The sequence below is a fragment of the Camelus dromedarius genome, chromosome 22, assembly GCF_036321535.1.
Source record: "Camelus dromedarius isolate mCamDro1 chromosome 22, mCamDro1.pat, whole genome shotgun sequence".
NCBI lineage: Eukaryota > Metazoa > Chordata > Mammalia > Artiodactyla > Camelidae > Camelus > Camelus dromedarius.
The window spans coordinates 11885048-11900775 of NC_087457.1; the positions used below are offsets into that span (position 1 = coordinate 11885048).

The 15728-nt window shown below is 42.5% G+C and overlaps 1 protein-coding gene and 1 long non-coding RNA gene across 4 annotated transcripts in view; one reads left to right on the forward strand and one right to left on the reverse strand.

Moving 5' to 3' along the window:
• Positions 1 to 5636, reverse strand: part of IDO2 (indoleamine 2,3-dioxygenase 2) — a 57550-nt gene extending 51914 nt beyond the window's left edge. The window contains exon 1 of one of the 2 annotated variants that reach the window (XM_010999254.3): positions 5530 to 5636. In XM_010999254.3, the coding sequence (XP_010997556.3) occupies positions 5530 to 5628 (99 nt within the window). In that variant the 5' untranslated portion in view covers positions 5629 to 5636. The remainder of the gene's footprint in view (positions 1 to 5529) is intronic. The other variant, XM_031440055.2, reaches the window with a different exon arrangement.
• Positions 898 to 11651, forward strand: LOC135318898 (uncharacterized). Of its 2 annotated transcripts, none has more exons than XR_010377317.1 (4): positions 898 to 1577; positions 5516 to 5771; positions 5950 to 8955; positions 10647 to 11651. It is a non-coding gene; the product is annotated as an uncharacterized LOC135318898 (long non-coding RNA). The 2 variants fall into 2 exon arrangements; XR_010377318.1 differs by having other exon boundaries at positions 898 to 1573.
• The last annotated feature ends 4077 nt before the right edge of the window (positions 11652 to 15728 follow it).

Below are 15728 nucleotides of genomic sequence, written 5' to 3' on the forward strand. Positions count from 1 at the left end.
TGTAGTGGTTGCTCACTCTGATCCTCACAGCCTGCCCAGGAACTGTTATCCTCACACAACCAAAATAGGTCAAAAGAGACCAAATACGACTTCTAGCTTTAAACCCAAGAAGAGATTTAGCTGGACTTCAGAATCATCTCAGCACAGCTGTTACAGCGTCTGTCTATGCCGTTAAACAGAATGTGTCACGTTAACTACCTACTGTTTCTCAACTAGAGTAATGGATAGAATTTCCTTAAAGGAATAATTTTCATGGGTCCCCGAGAATAATTTCCCAAAGATCCAAAGACCTCAGTTGGAAAAAAAAGAAAAGAAGAAGAAACTAAAATTTTACTTTACGGAAACATCTTCCAATTGCAAGTTATCTCTGTAACATAAAATGTTTCCTTTTAATATCTAGTCAGAGAAGAAAAACACAAAATTAAAAATCGTATTTATGTGCTCTCTGGAATGTATCTTTGCTTCCCTTTCCTGTCCCACTCCGCAGGCAACCACTTCAGAAACGTGAATCTAGCTGATCCTTTTAAATCGAAGCAGAGAGAAGAGGTCTCTTCTCCTATGTGACTGTGGTCACATGATTACAGTGCTCGCATTTGGAAAAACAAGTCTGGAAATTCAGCTCCTGTGGCTTAACTTAACTGTCTACCCTTTGCCCATATGGTGACTTCTCATAGTCTCGCTTTCCTCTGATTTTTTGTTCTCAATGAAGCATAGTCGATTTACAATGTTGTGTTAATTTCTGGTGTCCAGTATAGTGATTTATTTATGCATATTTATATACATATATATTCCTTTTCATATTCTTTGCCATTTTAGGCCATTACAAGGTATTGACTATGATTCCCTATGCTCTACAGGAGGGTCCTGTTGTTTATCTATCTTATATGTAGTAGTTAGTCCTCTGATCTTAAAGCTACAGTTTGACAGCATAGCATGTGAATTTTCTTCAGAACATCGAGGTCAGACTGGTGAACAGTCTGCTGCCAAAACCCATCAGTACTTAACCGGGTCCTCGTGCCTCCTTGACCACTCTGTGTTTCACACCTTCATGTCTCACTGTCTTTCACCCTCCCACGCCTGGATGCTCAGCTTCGAGATATTCAGGACAAGACAAAGCTTTAGTTCCCCTTTTGTCCAGGTTCCCCCCTCCCTCTGTTTCTTCACCTCACTCCCTGTAGTGGGTTGAACAGTGTGCCAACCCCCATCCCCCAGCCCCAACCGGCAAACATAAGTCCACTTGGAAACTGAATGTGGCCTTATTTGGAAAAGGGTCTTTGAGGATGTCATTGAGTTAATGATCACAAGATGAGCTCATCCTGGATCGAGGCGGATCCGATGGCAGTGTCCCGACAAGAGAAGCTGTAGGCAGGAGGGAAGGAGATGCAGGTGCAGAGAGAGCAGAGTGATGCTGCCACACCAAGGAGCACCTGGGGCCCCGAGAAGAGGGAAGAGACAAGGATGGGTTCTGCCTTCGAGCTTTTGGAGGAGGAGTGGGCCTGGCGACGCCTGACTTCAGACTTCTGACCTCCGGAACTCGGAGAGAACACATTTCTGCGTCCTAAGCCACCAAAATGTCGGTAATTTGTTACAACGGTCCTAGGGAATGAATTGACTCCCTGAGCCTCCTTTTGACTGGAAGTAGCAGATATTTTTCCAATGCTCGATTTTTGCCTCCTTTCTCAGATCTGGCAGCTCACCTCCACATTGTCTTACGCTTTTCTGCAGCTCAGATATCCTGAGTGAGGAACTCTCAAGTTGTTTCGTTGTTCTGAATTCCAGTTTCTAGAGGTCTGTCTTGGCTGTCTCTACGTCCACTTCCTTACCCCTGTCCACCCGGTTCCCCCTTGGCTCCTCTCCCTTCTCCTGGCTCCTGAATTTTGGCACAGAAGGAAATCCGTATCCCACCAAACACATCTTTCTTTATTGATCTGCGCTAAAGATTATGAAATCTGATCTCTTTGTGTCTCTCTCCACTGTATTACCCTCATTGCCTCAAATCCCCATTCGCCACGATCAGGCATATGCCCCAGACAGCAGCAGAGATGGCAATAATTTTCTCAAGGAAATATCTGATTTCTTCCTACCACCACTTTGTATCAGGAAACTGTAGCCTCCTGTGTTAATTATGTTTCTATTCTGCTTTCGAAGCAGCTTGAGTCCACCACTTCTCTTAGGTGCTTTGAATTTCTACAGAAGAGTATGTATTTTTCCCAAATGCTTGCTTAATCACCGTACAGAATAAAGTTTGCGGCTTCCCCATGACTATTTGCGCCGTTCCTTTTCTTCTGCTCCATCGCACCTTTAAAATGTCCCCCTTCCTTTCTGTCTGTATTTAAACTGCTTCGAGCTCTTCTTACTGTTTCTCATAGTTTGTTAGGCTGGAGATTCTGAATTAGCTTCTGGCTGGGATCCTGGCATCAGTATTTATTTTACTCTCCCCAGTGAATTTTGGTGTGCAGTCCAGGAACACCTGCTCTCACTCACCCTGCACATAATGTTCTGCTAGGAATATATTCATTTATCAGATGTGTGAGATGCAAACTCTGAGCCAACGTTCAGGTTCTCTCAGTCCTACTGCAGTCCGGTCTCCTGCTGTCGTCTCTCGTGACCCCACTTTTCCTGTCAAGCTAATTTCCTCATCTTCTTTATGTCTAAAGAAAGAGCCCTCTGTACCCACCCACCCAAACACATGCAAACACAGGACCTGTGCTCTGGCAAGGGAGTTTTGTGGCTTATGTAGGGACCTGGGTCTGAAAGCTGGCTGTTTTCCTCACTGAAACACAAGACTCTGGAAATGTTTCAGAGTTTACAGAAATAGTGGAGGAGAGTATTTGAAACCGAGTCCGCCCTCCCACAAAGCCAGAGTGTTTGCTGATTCATTGGCTTGACTAAGTTTTCTTCGCAGAGACTTTGGAGTAAGCCTTTATGGTAAGTTAGTAAGCAAGCTTGCTGGAAGAGCATGCTGGGGTATGCCCTCGGCATGGTCAGTATCTGATATTTCCCAATGTGTCGTCAGTTGTGACACCACTGTGGCCTGGTGATGGGTGGTGACAGATTCTTTCCTGATCAGTTGAGCAAGCCTGATGCAGATTCTGGTGTGTGAAGACTCTTCCCCAAAATGGAGATGTTTCACATTCTCCCACAAGTGAAACCAAAACTCAAAGAAAGAATTGCAGTCTTTGGCACTCTGACATAGGGCTGCGAGAGTAGACCCAGTTTTCCAGGAAGTGTTTCTGTGAGCTCCAGAATGGAATTCTCCTCTCCGGGTACCCATCAGCCGAACCGCAGGACAGATACAGTCTTGTGTTGGCTCAGCAAGCCACAAGCACTCAGTGGTGGCATTGTTTCCCATCTGGTTTTCTTGTTTACAAGAAAGGAAACGGAAAAGAAGGGTACACAGTGATGGTGACCTTACCCCATCGGGGCTGGAGGGTAGCCCTAGATCTCCATCTAAATACATGTGAAAGCTGAAGGGCAGGCAAAGCTTCTGATTCATTCAAGGTCCCAAGGGTTAGTCAGTGCGAGGTAGGGTGACTGAATAATTCTGGTTTGCCCAAGACTTTGCTGGGTTAGCGTGGAAATTCCTGCATCTTGAAACCCCTTCAGTGTCTAGCAAAAGGACATTCTTTTTTTTTTAATTGAGATATTTTACAATTTTTTAATTGAGGTATTTTTTTAAATTGAGGTATTTAATTGAGGTAGTTTACAATGGTGTGTCAGTTTCTGGTGGACAGCATGATGTTTCAGTCATCCATATACATCCATATATTCCTTTTCATATTCTTTTTCGTTAGAGGTCACTACGAGATACTGAATAGAGTTCCCTGTGCTGGACAGTAGGTCCTTGTTGTTTATCCATTTTATATATAGAAGTTAGTATCTGCGAATCTTTGAACTCTCAATTTATCCCTTCCTACCCGCTTCCCCCCCCCCCCCCCCGGTAACCATAAGTTTGTTTTCTGTGTCTGTGAGTCTGTGTCAGTTTTGTAAATAAGTTCCAGTTGGACATTCCTGGTCACCCTGGTGGCAGTGTCAGAGAACACAGTCCAGTGTTCTGGGTTACAACTTTCCTCTGCACTCTGAAGTCATTGCTTTTTTTAAAATTGTTGTCTAGTTGATTTACAATGTTGTATTGGTTTCTGGTGTACAGCATAGTGATTCAGTTGTATATATATATATATATATTCAGTTGTGTGTATGTATGTATGTATGTGTGTGTGTATGTATATGTGTGTGTGTGTGTGTATATATATATTCTTTTTCATTACAGGTTACTAAAGCCATTGAATATAGTTGGTTTCCTGTGCTATTCAATTGACCTTCTTGCTTATCTATTCTGTACATAGTGCTTTGTATCTGCCAATCCTGAAGTGATTACTTTCAACGCTCAGGTTACTCGCAGACCTGTGACTTGCTCTCACAACTCCCAGCTCTACAGAGGGCTTTGGGGACCAGCAACTAGGTCCTGCCTTCGTCTGTATTCCTCTGTTAACATACTCAGGTATTTGATAAAAGTTTATTGAATTCCAGCCCATTCATTAGTCACAGTTAAAGGACCAATGAGGCCGATGGAAGGAAAAAACTGGATCTAATAAGTTACGGCAATGACTGCAACGTGGGGTCCCTGGATTCTTCATAGTAGCCTTGAGCCTTATTTATGACGTAGTAGAAAAAACATGTCAAGCATCCTGAGTACTCACTCCCTGCCTAACCGCCTCTGCCTCTTTGCTCCCTCCCACGTGCTAGTGGAGACCGTTTTGATAATTTGCTTTCTTTTCTCTCTTACCCCAAATGCTCCCTGCAAATAAATTCCATGTGGCACTTAAAAAAAAAAAAAAAAGAAAGAGTCCTGAGTACCACTAGTTCTGTTTTTGTTGCTAATATGCCTCTGGGCGGGCTACTTCTGGTTTCAGCTAGTCCAAATACAAAGGACAGGGGTGGGACCAGATGGTTTCCAAGTTTTCTGACAGTTTTAACATTTTAGACCTCACACTACGTTCAAAGATTAAACAGGGTTAACTGATGAAACAGAATTGCATTACAGGTTGACCGATAAGAACGGTTAAGTAATAAGCACTATTTGTTCTCAAGTGTTCTTTCCTCTTCTCGGCAATTTCTGTGAATCCCTAACCCCCCTACCAGCCTCAGTGGCACCCAGTGTCTCTTGTTTTCTCTGTTCTCTTCCACTAGCAAGTCAAGATAAATTGATCTGCCCATGCAATTAATCTTTATCCGACTTCTGTCTTAGTGTTGTTTTTCTTTTTTTTTTTTTGATAACTGCCCATTTGTTCCTAAGTTTACTGGACTGATTGGCAGTCCTTTAAAAGAAACGGAGAGTAAAACATCCCATTTGAACTGCTCTGCTGTGGCTGTCACGCCTCTTGCTGCGCGTTATGTGTGTTATCTGTCTCATGTCAGCGGCTTGGCACTTACATTGCACCTTTCTTAAAGAGCACATGTATTAAACAAACAAACCAATCAGCATCTCAAGAAACCTTTTTCTGACTTCGCCCAGGGCTCTGTCCTTACCAGAGGACTTGGAAGAAGAAAGCCATAGTCTTCGGAAATGTGAAATCTTCCTAAAGTCAATGATGGTGTTGTCTTCAGATTCGGACTCTGAGGCTCCATAATTTTGTTTGAAGTGTCTGCACCAAAGCTGCTCCTGAAGAGACAACTGCTCCAAAGCTATGCAGTTATCTCGGGAACAGGGGAGAACCTTGGTCTGAGGTTGAATTCCACACTGCCGTGGACTTTCTCCTTCACAAAGCTGAGTAAGCAAGTAAATGCTGCTGATTAAAAGAAACAGGCAAACAAAACCAGCTCAGAAAAAAAAAAAAAAAAAAAAAAAAAAAAAAAGCTCTTTTCTTTTCATGCTTGTGAATATAAGATTTGATTTGTTTACTTGTTTGTTTGTTGTTTTTGATTCCAAGCCATTCCTCTTTTCACTAGATCTGACTGCCAGGCTGTCTGTCAAAGGTACCATCAGGGTTTGAATTCACTTTAATGTGGACTGATTGGCAGTCCTTTAAAAGAAGTTTAAAGAAGTTAAAAGAAGTTAAAGAAGTTAAAAGAAGATGAGAAGTTCCAGGCAATAGACCTGCACTGTGAAAATTCCGAAAACGCTACGTTTTGCCCAGCAGACCCTTCACTTGGGTTGTAAGGTTGTAAACAAATTTATTTGAAAAGTAATTTGTCTATACACATCTTCTCCTCCCTCCCTTTCTCTAAGATAGATAGAAAAACTAAGGGCAGAACATGCTCTGAGAATTCGCGTAATGGTTCTCACGGAGGATGCAACCTGGAAGGTTCGTGTGGTCAAAAGTAGCCTAATGGATTTATGGTTCCTTAGCCCCTAAGAGCCGTCCTCAGTTACTCACTGCCCTCTCAGCCCAGTAACCCGACCAGTCACAAAGTTCAGTTTCTGATGCCTCCTAAATGCAACTTGTCAAATTTCCTATATGAAGTCTTGTTTTTTCCTTCAGTCTCACATGAGAAGAAGGCACAGGTGTTTTTGCTTCCTCTAGTCACGTTATTTTTCATCCGTTCCCTCTGCACCCTCTCAAGAATTTACTGTAACATTATAAAGGCACGGAATCAGAATATCAGAACTGAAAGTAACCTTACTCAATAAGTGATTTAGTTCAACACTCACAGTAAACTGGGAAAACCTGAGATTTATGGGAATGAAATGACTTAACAAATGTCCTTATGGGAGTTGGCATCAGAATTGACCTAGAACTTGGACCTGCTGCCTCTCAGCCCAGAACTTTCCCACTCAGTGCACTCAGCCAGGCGACCTGGCTGTGAATTTCGACTCTGTTTCCTCCTTAGTTAGCGGAGTTTTTAACAAGTGGCTTAACATTCCAAACCTATTTCCACCTCTGCGGAAAGCGGTAATCCCAGTGAATAAAAGAGAAACCTTACGTAAAGCACCTAGCAGATAGGTCACAGTAAATGCTATTTTTCTCCTGTTCTTTTCCCCGCATTCTGCAAATCTATTTTTAATGTCGTATTTTTTTCTGGTTTCCTTTCCGATTAGCCTGACTACATCTTTTCTGTTTCAGTCGCTAACTCCTTTTCCTAGTTCAGACCGAAACATCTAAATATTTGCAGCATTATTATAACCCATTTATCTACCTCACTGTTCTTATGGATTTGCATCTGATCTTAACCATTAATTCTATGCCCAGGTACCTAAGTCTGCATCTTCAGCCTTGACCTTCCTTGCTTCCACATTCTAGGCCCTTGGAACGTGGTGGGCCAGTGACTATCTCAGGTCCTGCCACAAAATCGTTCAAGAACTCCTCACTGTAAGTTAAATAAAGCTCACATTTCCTTGGCCTGGCATTCAGTGTCCATCACCTGACCTCTAAACATCCTTCTGGTTGTGCAAAATTCTTCTGTCCCCTTGAACCTCTTTTGACATCATGTTTCAAGTTCTACCTGGTTTGCTTGTTACTAACATTCAAGCTTTGTATTTATCTCATCTTTTCTATTAGATTGTAAGCTCCTTGGCGAAGCCGTGTTTAACTCAGCGCTGTCTTTCCTTTAGCAGCACGTCCAGTGTCTGGAGTTCCACATATGTTTGTTAATCAGTCATCTCTCAGCATCTCATTTTTAGAGCTGGTGTCTGGATGCCAGGGAGCAGCTGGCGGTCTTTTCTGTTGCCCCGCCGGAGCACCAGAGACTCGCTCTGCAGTAAGGGACACAGTGGCCACGTGGAAATTTGCTCGTCATCTTTCTTATTGACAAAGAGGAAGTTGGTTAGACATAATTGTGCCCACGAACTTCCTCTCCTAATAGTGAGGCTTGTCGTTTCGGAGTCCTGGGTTCCATCGCCAGGTTTCCCGCTAACTGCTGTGGTATCAGTATGGAAGAAGGGTTCCATCTTTCTTAGTCTGGGTATTAGGGTCTTTTGGAAATGGACCAAGGAACATTCAGAAAAGGAAAAAAAAAAACATTCACAATGGAAATTTTTAGGATATCATTTAAATGTTTTCTAAGTGCCGTTTCAGGCCTACATAGTTTTGCTTTCAGAGTGATAAAGTCCAAAATCTGAACTGTCAAAAGCTGCCAGCCCAAACAGTACTGGTACACTGAGGTTATCCTTGTACTGTTCATTAATGACCTCTTTGTTCATAAATTCAATGGGACTTTCTAGTCCCTTCTGATTAATTGTTCGAGCATCTGCAGTTTTGCTTCCTTCTTTGTTTTATTTTATTTTTTTAAATTTTCTTCTTGACCTCCCCTATGTCACGTATTCCTTCTGGTTTCATTCTACTTAAGACTAATAAGAAAAAACTAATAGTTAACACTCACTGATTTTTCCTCTGTGCCAAGGCCTGTGGTAAGCATCTTTCATGGAGGGTCTCAGGTAACCATCGCAACAGCCCTGTGGGTCAGGTACCAATATTATCGCCAGAATTCAGTTGAGGAAACAGCCCCTCGGGAAGGTTGTGTCAAAGCCTAAGGTCATACTTTCTGTGAGAGATGCAGTCAGGACTGGAGTACTCTGACTTTAAAGCCATCGCTCCTAACCCCTAGGGATGGCTTCCCTTCTTCGTTTTTTCTCTCTGTCATTGTTCTGGTTACAGTTTACCACTGGTGATCGCCAGAGTTCAGGTCCTGGACTCCCCTCTCTTCTTACGGCGTTCCCCCTGCCTGGGCGATCATCTCCATTCAGAGACTTCAGCCATCATGTCTAGGCTGGGGACTCCCAGCGTTTTGTTTCTAGTTGGATCTCTCCTGTCCTCTACTAGATATCCTTAGCACAACCACTCTCAAGAGGCATCTCAAGAAATACTTACGTAACACATCAAACATGTACCAGACTAACCTTCCATTAAGACAGGGGCAAATGCTTAGAAAACCTCCAGCGACCAGCGCAAGGTCCTGAGCAGAGAGCCCACTGCCAAGCGACAGACCCAAGGCTTCCTGACCACTTACTCTCTCACGGTAAGAACCAAGCTCATCTTCTCGCCCTCTAGTCTGTGCCTTGGTAAATGGTAGCTTTTAGAACTGGCAGTATGTTTTGAGAGGCCCAGTGAAGGATAAAAATGTAAGGACCCTTGCTCAAAATTATTGAGAATTTTAAGACACTGACAGTAGAACATTCTTAAGTCATGCAAGACCCGGATGTCCACAGCCTGGCCCTGGTGGCTCTGTGGACACAGCTGACCAGTCAGAGACCTGGAAGTCATCTGTCCATCATGTCCAACACAGCACCGTCTTACCAGTATGTCTTGATATTTCTTGTGTTTTCCTTGTCTCCAGTCTCCCTGCCGTTGTTTTCAATCCCTTGCCACTTCCCATCGGAGCACTATACACGCCAGTCCCTAACTGATCTCTTGGCCTCAAATCTAGTCCTACGGTTCTTTCCCATCAGTGCAGCCTTGGTCACTTTTACCGCCTCCAAGCTCATCACGCTTCCTTTCTTATCACTCCCCATTTTATCCCAACCCAACCACCACCACCCCCCCCCCCAGCTACTACCAGAGTCCTCGAAATATTAATTTCTTTATAATGGGCAACACTTCTTTCAAATGGTCTTCACACATACAAATATCATGAAGTCATTTCTCCGCTTAAAATTGTTCCCTTTGTTTTCAGGATGAATTGAAACTACTTTATGCAGGGCCCTGGAAGCCAATCATGATTTCATTTCGCCAGCCAGCCACCCTTTTTATTCTTTTATGCTTCAGTCATGCTGAGCTCTGTGCACCTCCTCATGGAGGCCGTGCCCTGCTGTTCTTTGCACACCCTTCTTTCTCTTCCTGAGATTTTCTGACCTTTCTTTTATTTGTATGTATACTAATCACCCTTTAAAACTAATCCAGTGGGGGGGGGAAGGTATAGCTCAGTGGCAGGGTGCACACCTAGCATGCATGAGGTCCTGGGTTCAATCCCCAGTCCCTCCATTAAATAAATAAATATACCTATTACCTTCCCCCCCAAAATAAATTCTATTTCAAAAAGGTTACATTTTATTATTTTTAAATTTTTTTAATTAATTTTTTTAGGGGGAGGTAATCAGGTTTCTTTATTTAAGTATTAATTTTTCATGGAGGGACTGGGGATGGAACCCAGGACCCCGTGCATGCTAAGCACGCACTCTACCGCTGATCTACACCATCCCCTAAAAAAAAGAAGGTAACGTTTAAAAAAAAAATGAAAGCGTCATCTCATGATCTGAGAAAACCTGCTCTTACCACACACTTTTCTCAGCACTGCTCTGCCCTGTTGGGTCTGTTGAAAGCCCCATTTCCCCTTTGCTGCCTCCTAGTCTGGCTTAGAGAACTGCTCCTCTGTGCTCCTAAACTCTGTGTTTATCTACCTCTTATTTCACGGTGTTGAAGTAATCCACGTGTCCACTTCCCCAATGGTGAGTTCCTTCTAGGGAGTGTGGGCGCCCTTCATGTTTCAATCTCTGCTATCTCGCTCAGGAACTAACATACTGTGTTTGCCTGTTAAATGGTTATTGAACAAATGAAGGTTTAGGGTAGAGATTCTGATGCTTACAAGGTTAGGTCCAACCCAAATGATGAAACAGTCCTTGGGACAACACGGATTCATGTACACTTGACCCTTGGACAACATGGGTTTGGAGTGCATGGCTCCACTTACATGTGGATTTTTTTTTTCACTAGGAAATACTGTGGTGCTACACTCATCTGCAGTCTGTTGAATCCAGGATGTGGATTTCAAATACCAAGGAACCACGTATGCAGTGGAACCACATAGACAGAGGCCTGATGGAAAGTTACATGCGGGTTTTCCACAGTCGGGAGGGCCAGCATCCCTACCCACTGTGTTGTTCAAGGGTCAACTGTGTTTCTTCTTTTAACGGACAATATTTAGGTACCTCTCTAAGTGCTGTGATGTAAAACTAGGAAGCCATGGGTCCTTTCTTTGGGAAACTGACAAATGAGCAAGTGAAATAAGACACACACAAACACACAAAAACACACAATCACTGTATAAGGGCAAAAGGACATGTACTGAAAGAGAAAAAACATCTGTGGGGACAGAGTTGAGAGAGATTTCCTCTAAGTTAATCCTCTAGTTGGGCTGCGGCAATGGCCTAAAATAGTGGGTCTCAAATAGAAATGGGTGGGTGGGAAGTGGTGCTGTTGGCGTGATCTTTGGGGATCTTCCCAGGTTCCGTGAGGCATTGACCATTCTTGGAGAATTATATGGTCTGGTCTGGTATGTATGGTCTTCAAAAGACAAATTATCCCGGTACTTTCCTTTTCTCATTCACTCTGCCTCCCGCGCTAATTAAAATCAACATAAAAACAGAAAAATAGTTCCTATTTTTACTTACTGACCATGTTGTAAATAGGAAACAAGGCCATTGAGGGAAAACCCATTGTAAACATCTAAAAATGTTAAATATGTTAGAAAAGCTATTAAATCAAAATCATTGTCTTTATGATCTGGAAGAAATTTAAGGGCTATTCTGCTTTTCAGCACACGTTGACATTTTGTTGTTTGAAATTTCCATTGGTTCACATGGCCAACCAGTTGACTTTTTATGGATTCATTTTCAGATCACACATAGGATTGAATCATAGTGTTGGGAGGTGCCTTAGTCTGTTTATCTATGATCATTTTTGATGTGCAAAAATAAATCATAGAGGTTAAGTGAATTATCTAAGGTCATTTTAGCAGTTTTCTTTTTAATAGACTTTAATTTTTAGAGCAGTTTCAGGCCCTTGGCAAAACTGAGCACAAAGTAGACATCCCGTGTATCTCCTGCCCTGGGCAAGCACAGCTTTGCACACCAGAGAGGTGCACTTGTTACAGCTGATAAACCTACCCTGACACATCATTATCAGCCAAGGTCCGTAATTTACATTAGGACTTCTTCCTGGTGTTGCACATTCTATCAGACAGTTCCACGTGTTAGATGATGCTACTTCTCATTTGCATAATTTGTATTGTTAATGTTTCTTTCTTGAATTGTATGAGGCTGAGTTGACAAGTGGAGTTATAAATTTGCTTGTTTACTTATTGCAGGAAATTCAGGAGGCATTTTTAAATGAAACTGTAACAATTAATTACATTTTAAAGATAAGCATCCAACGTTACCTCCTGTAAGAAACGTTCCTCATCTCTCCCAGGCAGAATCACCTTCCGATTCTGTGCCTCTGTGACACACCGTTTTCCTTATTAGTTGAACAATTAGGAAGGTAATCAACCAATGGAAATACAATATAATGGTGTCTTGGTCTGTTAGACTATGAGTTGACTGAGATTAGTGAATGTGTTTTACTAATTTTTAAGTCCCAAGTGCGTAAACAAGTGCCTACACAAAAGAGTCAGGGGAGGGTCGAGCTCAGTGGTAGAGCACGTGCTGAGCATGCATGAGGTCGTGGGTTCAACCCCCAGTCCCTCCGTTAAAAAACAAGTAAATAAATAAACCTAATTACCTCCCCCCACAAAAAAAAACCAAAGGAGAGTCAAGCTGTATGTGTGTCAATGAGTTCCTCTTCTCCAGAAGCAGATTTCCTTCTGTGGTGGTTAAGAGCTCAATCTTTGGAGCCAAACTGAGTTGAGACCCTGGCTTTGCCTCTTTCTTGTGTTTTGGAATGGATTTCTTATCCTCTCTGCATCTTGGTTTCCCCATCTATAAAATAGGGAGAATAATAACACCTACCTGGTGAAGTTGCTTTGAAGATCAAGTGAGTTAGCACCAGTTGGAGCTGGGATTGGAGAAGGAAGTGCTGAGTAAGAATGTGCTATGTTGCCAGGGGCGTTGGAGAGGAATTCTTGCATTCCATGGGCCACGGCTCAGCTGGCAAGAACCTTGGAGTCCACTAAGTGCATGTTTCTGTGCCAAATTTTTAGCCTTTCTGGACTTGTAGCTTTTCGATGGCTTATCGTCACATGAAACAATTCTGTGGAAATGAATAAATTTCTATCTTTAGCTGGTGGCTGACCAAGCTTAATTGCATGACTCTCTGCACTGGCTTTTGCATAAGGGCCGGAGGAGTTCAGGATGGTGTAAATTGACGAATATTTTCTCTGCACCATGGAACATCTACTAGGTTAGAGTAAGAAAACACAGACGTTATACATAGGGAGTTTCCATCATTCATCGTGCAGAAGTCAATTATGGAAGGAAGCGGATAAAGAATTCTTCCTCTTCTGATTCCTTGATATGTAAATGATGCCTCTTTTAAGCTAAATTCTCCTCACTCATGGAAGCAGTCGTACCATGCCACAATTCTTCTAGGACCTAGACTGGGATGGGATTATCATTCACTCTATTCAAAGAGAAGCCATGTTACCGAGAGCGCATTAGATCTGGCTAAAGCCTTCTCTTGTAGGAGGCTGCCTTCACCCCCCAGCGACCTCAGCCCCTACCACCTCTCACTGTGATCAAGCAGAGAACACATGACATGGGATGCCATCAAGCCAGCAGCCACTGCAGCTGCCCCTGACGGTGCACCCTGAGGGGACTGAGGAAGGAGAAGGGCGGATACCGGCCCTGGATAGTGAAGATGCACATCGAAGGAATGATTTCCTTGAGCCCAGACTCCTGCATTCTCCCATACTTAGAAAAGCGTTAAGTTCATTAACTTGCGGTGTCCTAAGCTGTACATTTTTTTCAATCAACAGTAGCAACAGTGCAGGGGCAGTGACAATGCCCTTTGCTTTCCCCTCCCTCTGCCTACCTCTCCTCTACCACCAGGTTGGATGGACATGGGTATTCTAAAGAAGATGTGGGTACAAGGTCTTGTCGAGGGAACCAAAGATGCTCTGCATCTCAAGGTGATTCAATACTAATTAGAGAAAATGAAGTCTGGAGGAGAAACTCCTGCTGTGTAGCTCTGGGATGTATAGCAGTGGAGTGAGAGTGATCAGTGGAGCAGACAGGACAGAAAATATCTTGACTTGAAGCCAATAAATGATCCTTAGCAATTTACTTACTTATATTCAATAGTACGTGACTGTTCCTAAACTTTAGCACTATATTTCATTGTCTTCACAGTAATTTTGTGAATGAGACAAGGCAAATATTATTATACTCATGTTACAGAAATATGAGGCGACTTCTCCAAGGTCACAAAGCTTGTCCAGATAGATGTCCAACATAGAACCCATATTTTAGTCTCCTGGCTCTGGGTTTAGTGCTTTCTGAACTGTGTCAAGCTGTACGACATGATGATCTTTCTGGTCATCTCTTAAAAATTACATGCATGTGCACACGCATATGTGCATTTGGGATGTACGTATGGAGACATAATTTTTCCATTGTAAACTTCGATATGCTCATTGCAGAAACACTGACAGGGGAACAAAAAGATAAAGCTTCCCATCCCCTAACAACTGTCACCATTGACGTGTGGTGTATTCTCTAGGGAATCAAGCAAAATTTTGCTGTGAGCAGGAAGATTCCACTTGATTTTGTAAGATTGAGTTGTATTGAGAAATGTTGTTAAAAGCGTTTTTTGATGTTTTTCTTTAGATGTGTGTCTCATTACACTTCCTTCCTTCAAACTGCTCTGATGTCTTCAACCCATTTCCTCAGAGCTGGGCTTCTCGTAATCAGAAAGTGCTTGCTAATCCTTCACCCATGCAACCGTCACAACTCTTTTCTCTTCTCATTTTTCACAGCCTTCACAGTTCCTGGCCAACCATCTACACCTCATGAGATCCTGCCAAGTCATGTCATCTCCTTTGCCCAAACTTTCCTTGCTCTTGAATCTGGTCTCCTCCAAGGCAAGCGAAAAAGATGAGAGTTATCAAAATACTTAAGTTCTCCTCCCTTTTATAACTAATTGTGTGCCCCTAAGTAAGTTATTTCACTTTCTGAGCCTCAACTTTGTCCTTTTAAGATGAGTTTTACTCATAAGATGGATGGATGGATTGATTGAAAGTATAGTTGATTTATAATACTATGTTAGTTGTGGGTGTCCAGCTGTGAGCTGATAATTTTATAGATTATACTTTATTTAAAGTTTATTATAAAATATTGGCTAATTTCCCTGTGCTGTGTATGAATGCCTTCCCCTTTCCTGTCCCTGCCCCTGCCCCTCTCCCCGCTGGTACCCACTAGTTCATTCTCTGTACCTGTGACTCTGTTTCTCGTTTGTTATAGTCATTCTTTTGTTGTATATTTTAGATTCCACATGTAAGTGAAAACATACAATATTTATCTTTCTCTGTCTGACCTACTTCACTAAGCATAATACTCTCCAGGTCCATCTGTGTTACTGCAAATGGCATTATTTCATTCTTTTTTATGGCTGAGTAGTATTTCATTACATGTATATCACACACACACACACACACACACACACACACACACACACATATGTATATATCACGGCTGCTTTTTCCATTTGTCCATGAAAGATACTTCGGTTGCTCCCATATCTTGGCTATTGTAAATAGTGCTGCTATGAACATTAGGGTGCATGTGTCTTTTGTAATTAGTGTTTTCCTTTGCTTCAGATATACACCCAGAAATAGAATCACTGGATCACATGGTAGTTCTATTATTAATTATTTTTGAGGCAGTAACTCCACCAACTGACATTCTCACCACCAGTGCACTGGAATTCCCTTTTCTCCACACTCTTGCCAAGATTTATTATTTGTTGTCTCTTTGATGATAGCTATTCTGACACGTGTGAGGTGTTACCTTATTGTGTGGTTTTGATTTGCATTTCCTTGATGACTAGTGATGTGGAGCATCTTATCATGTGCCTGAGCGGCCA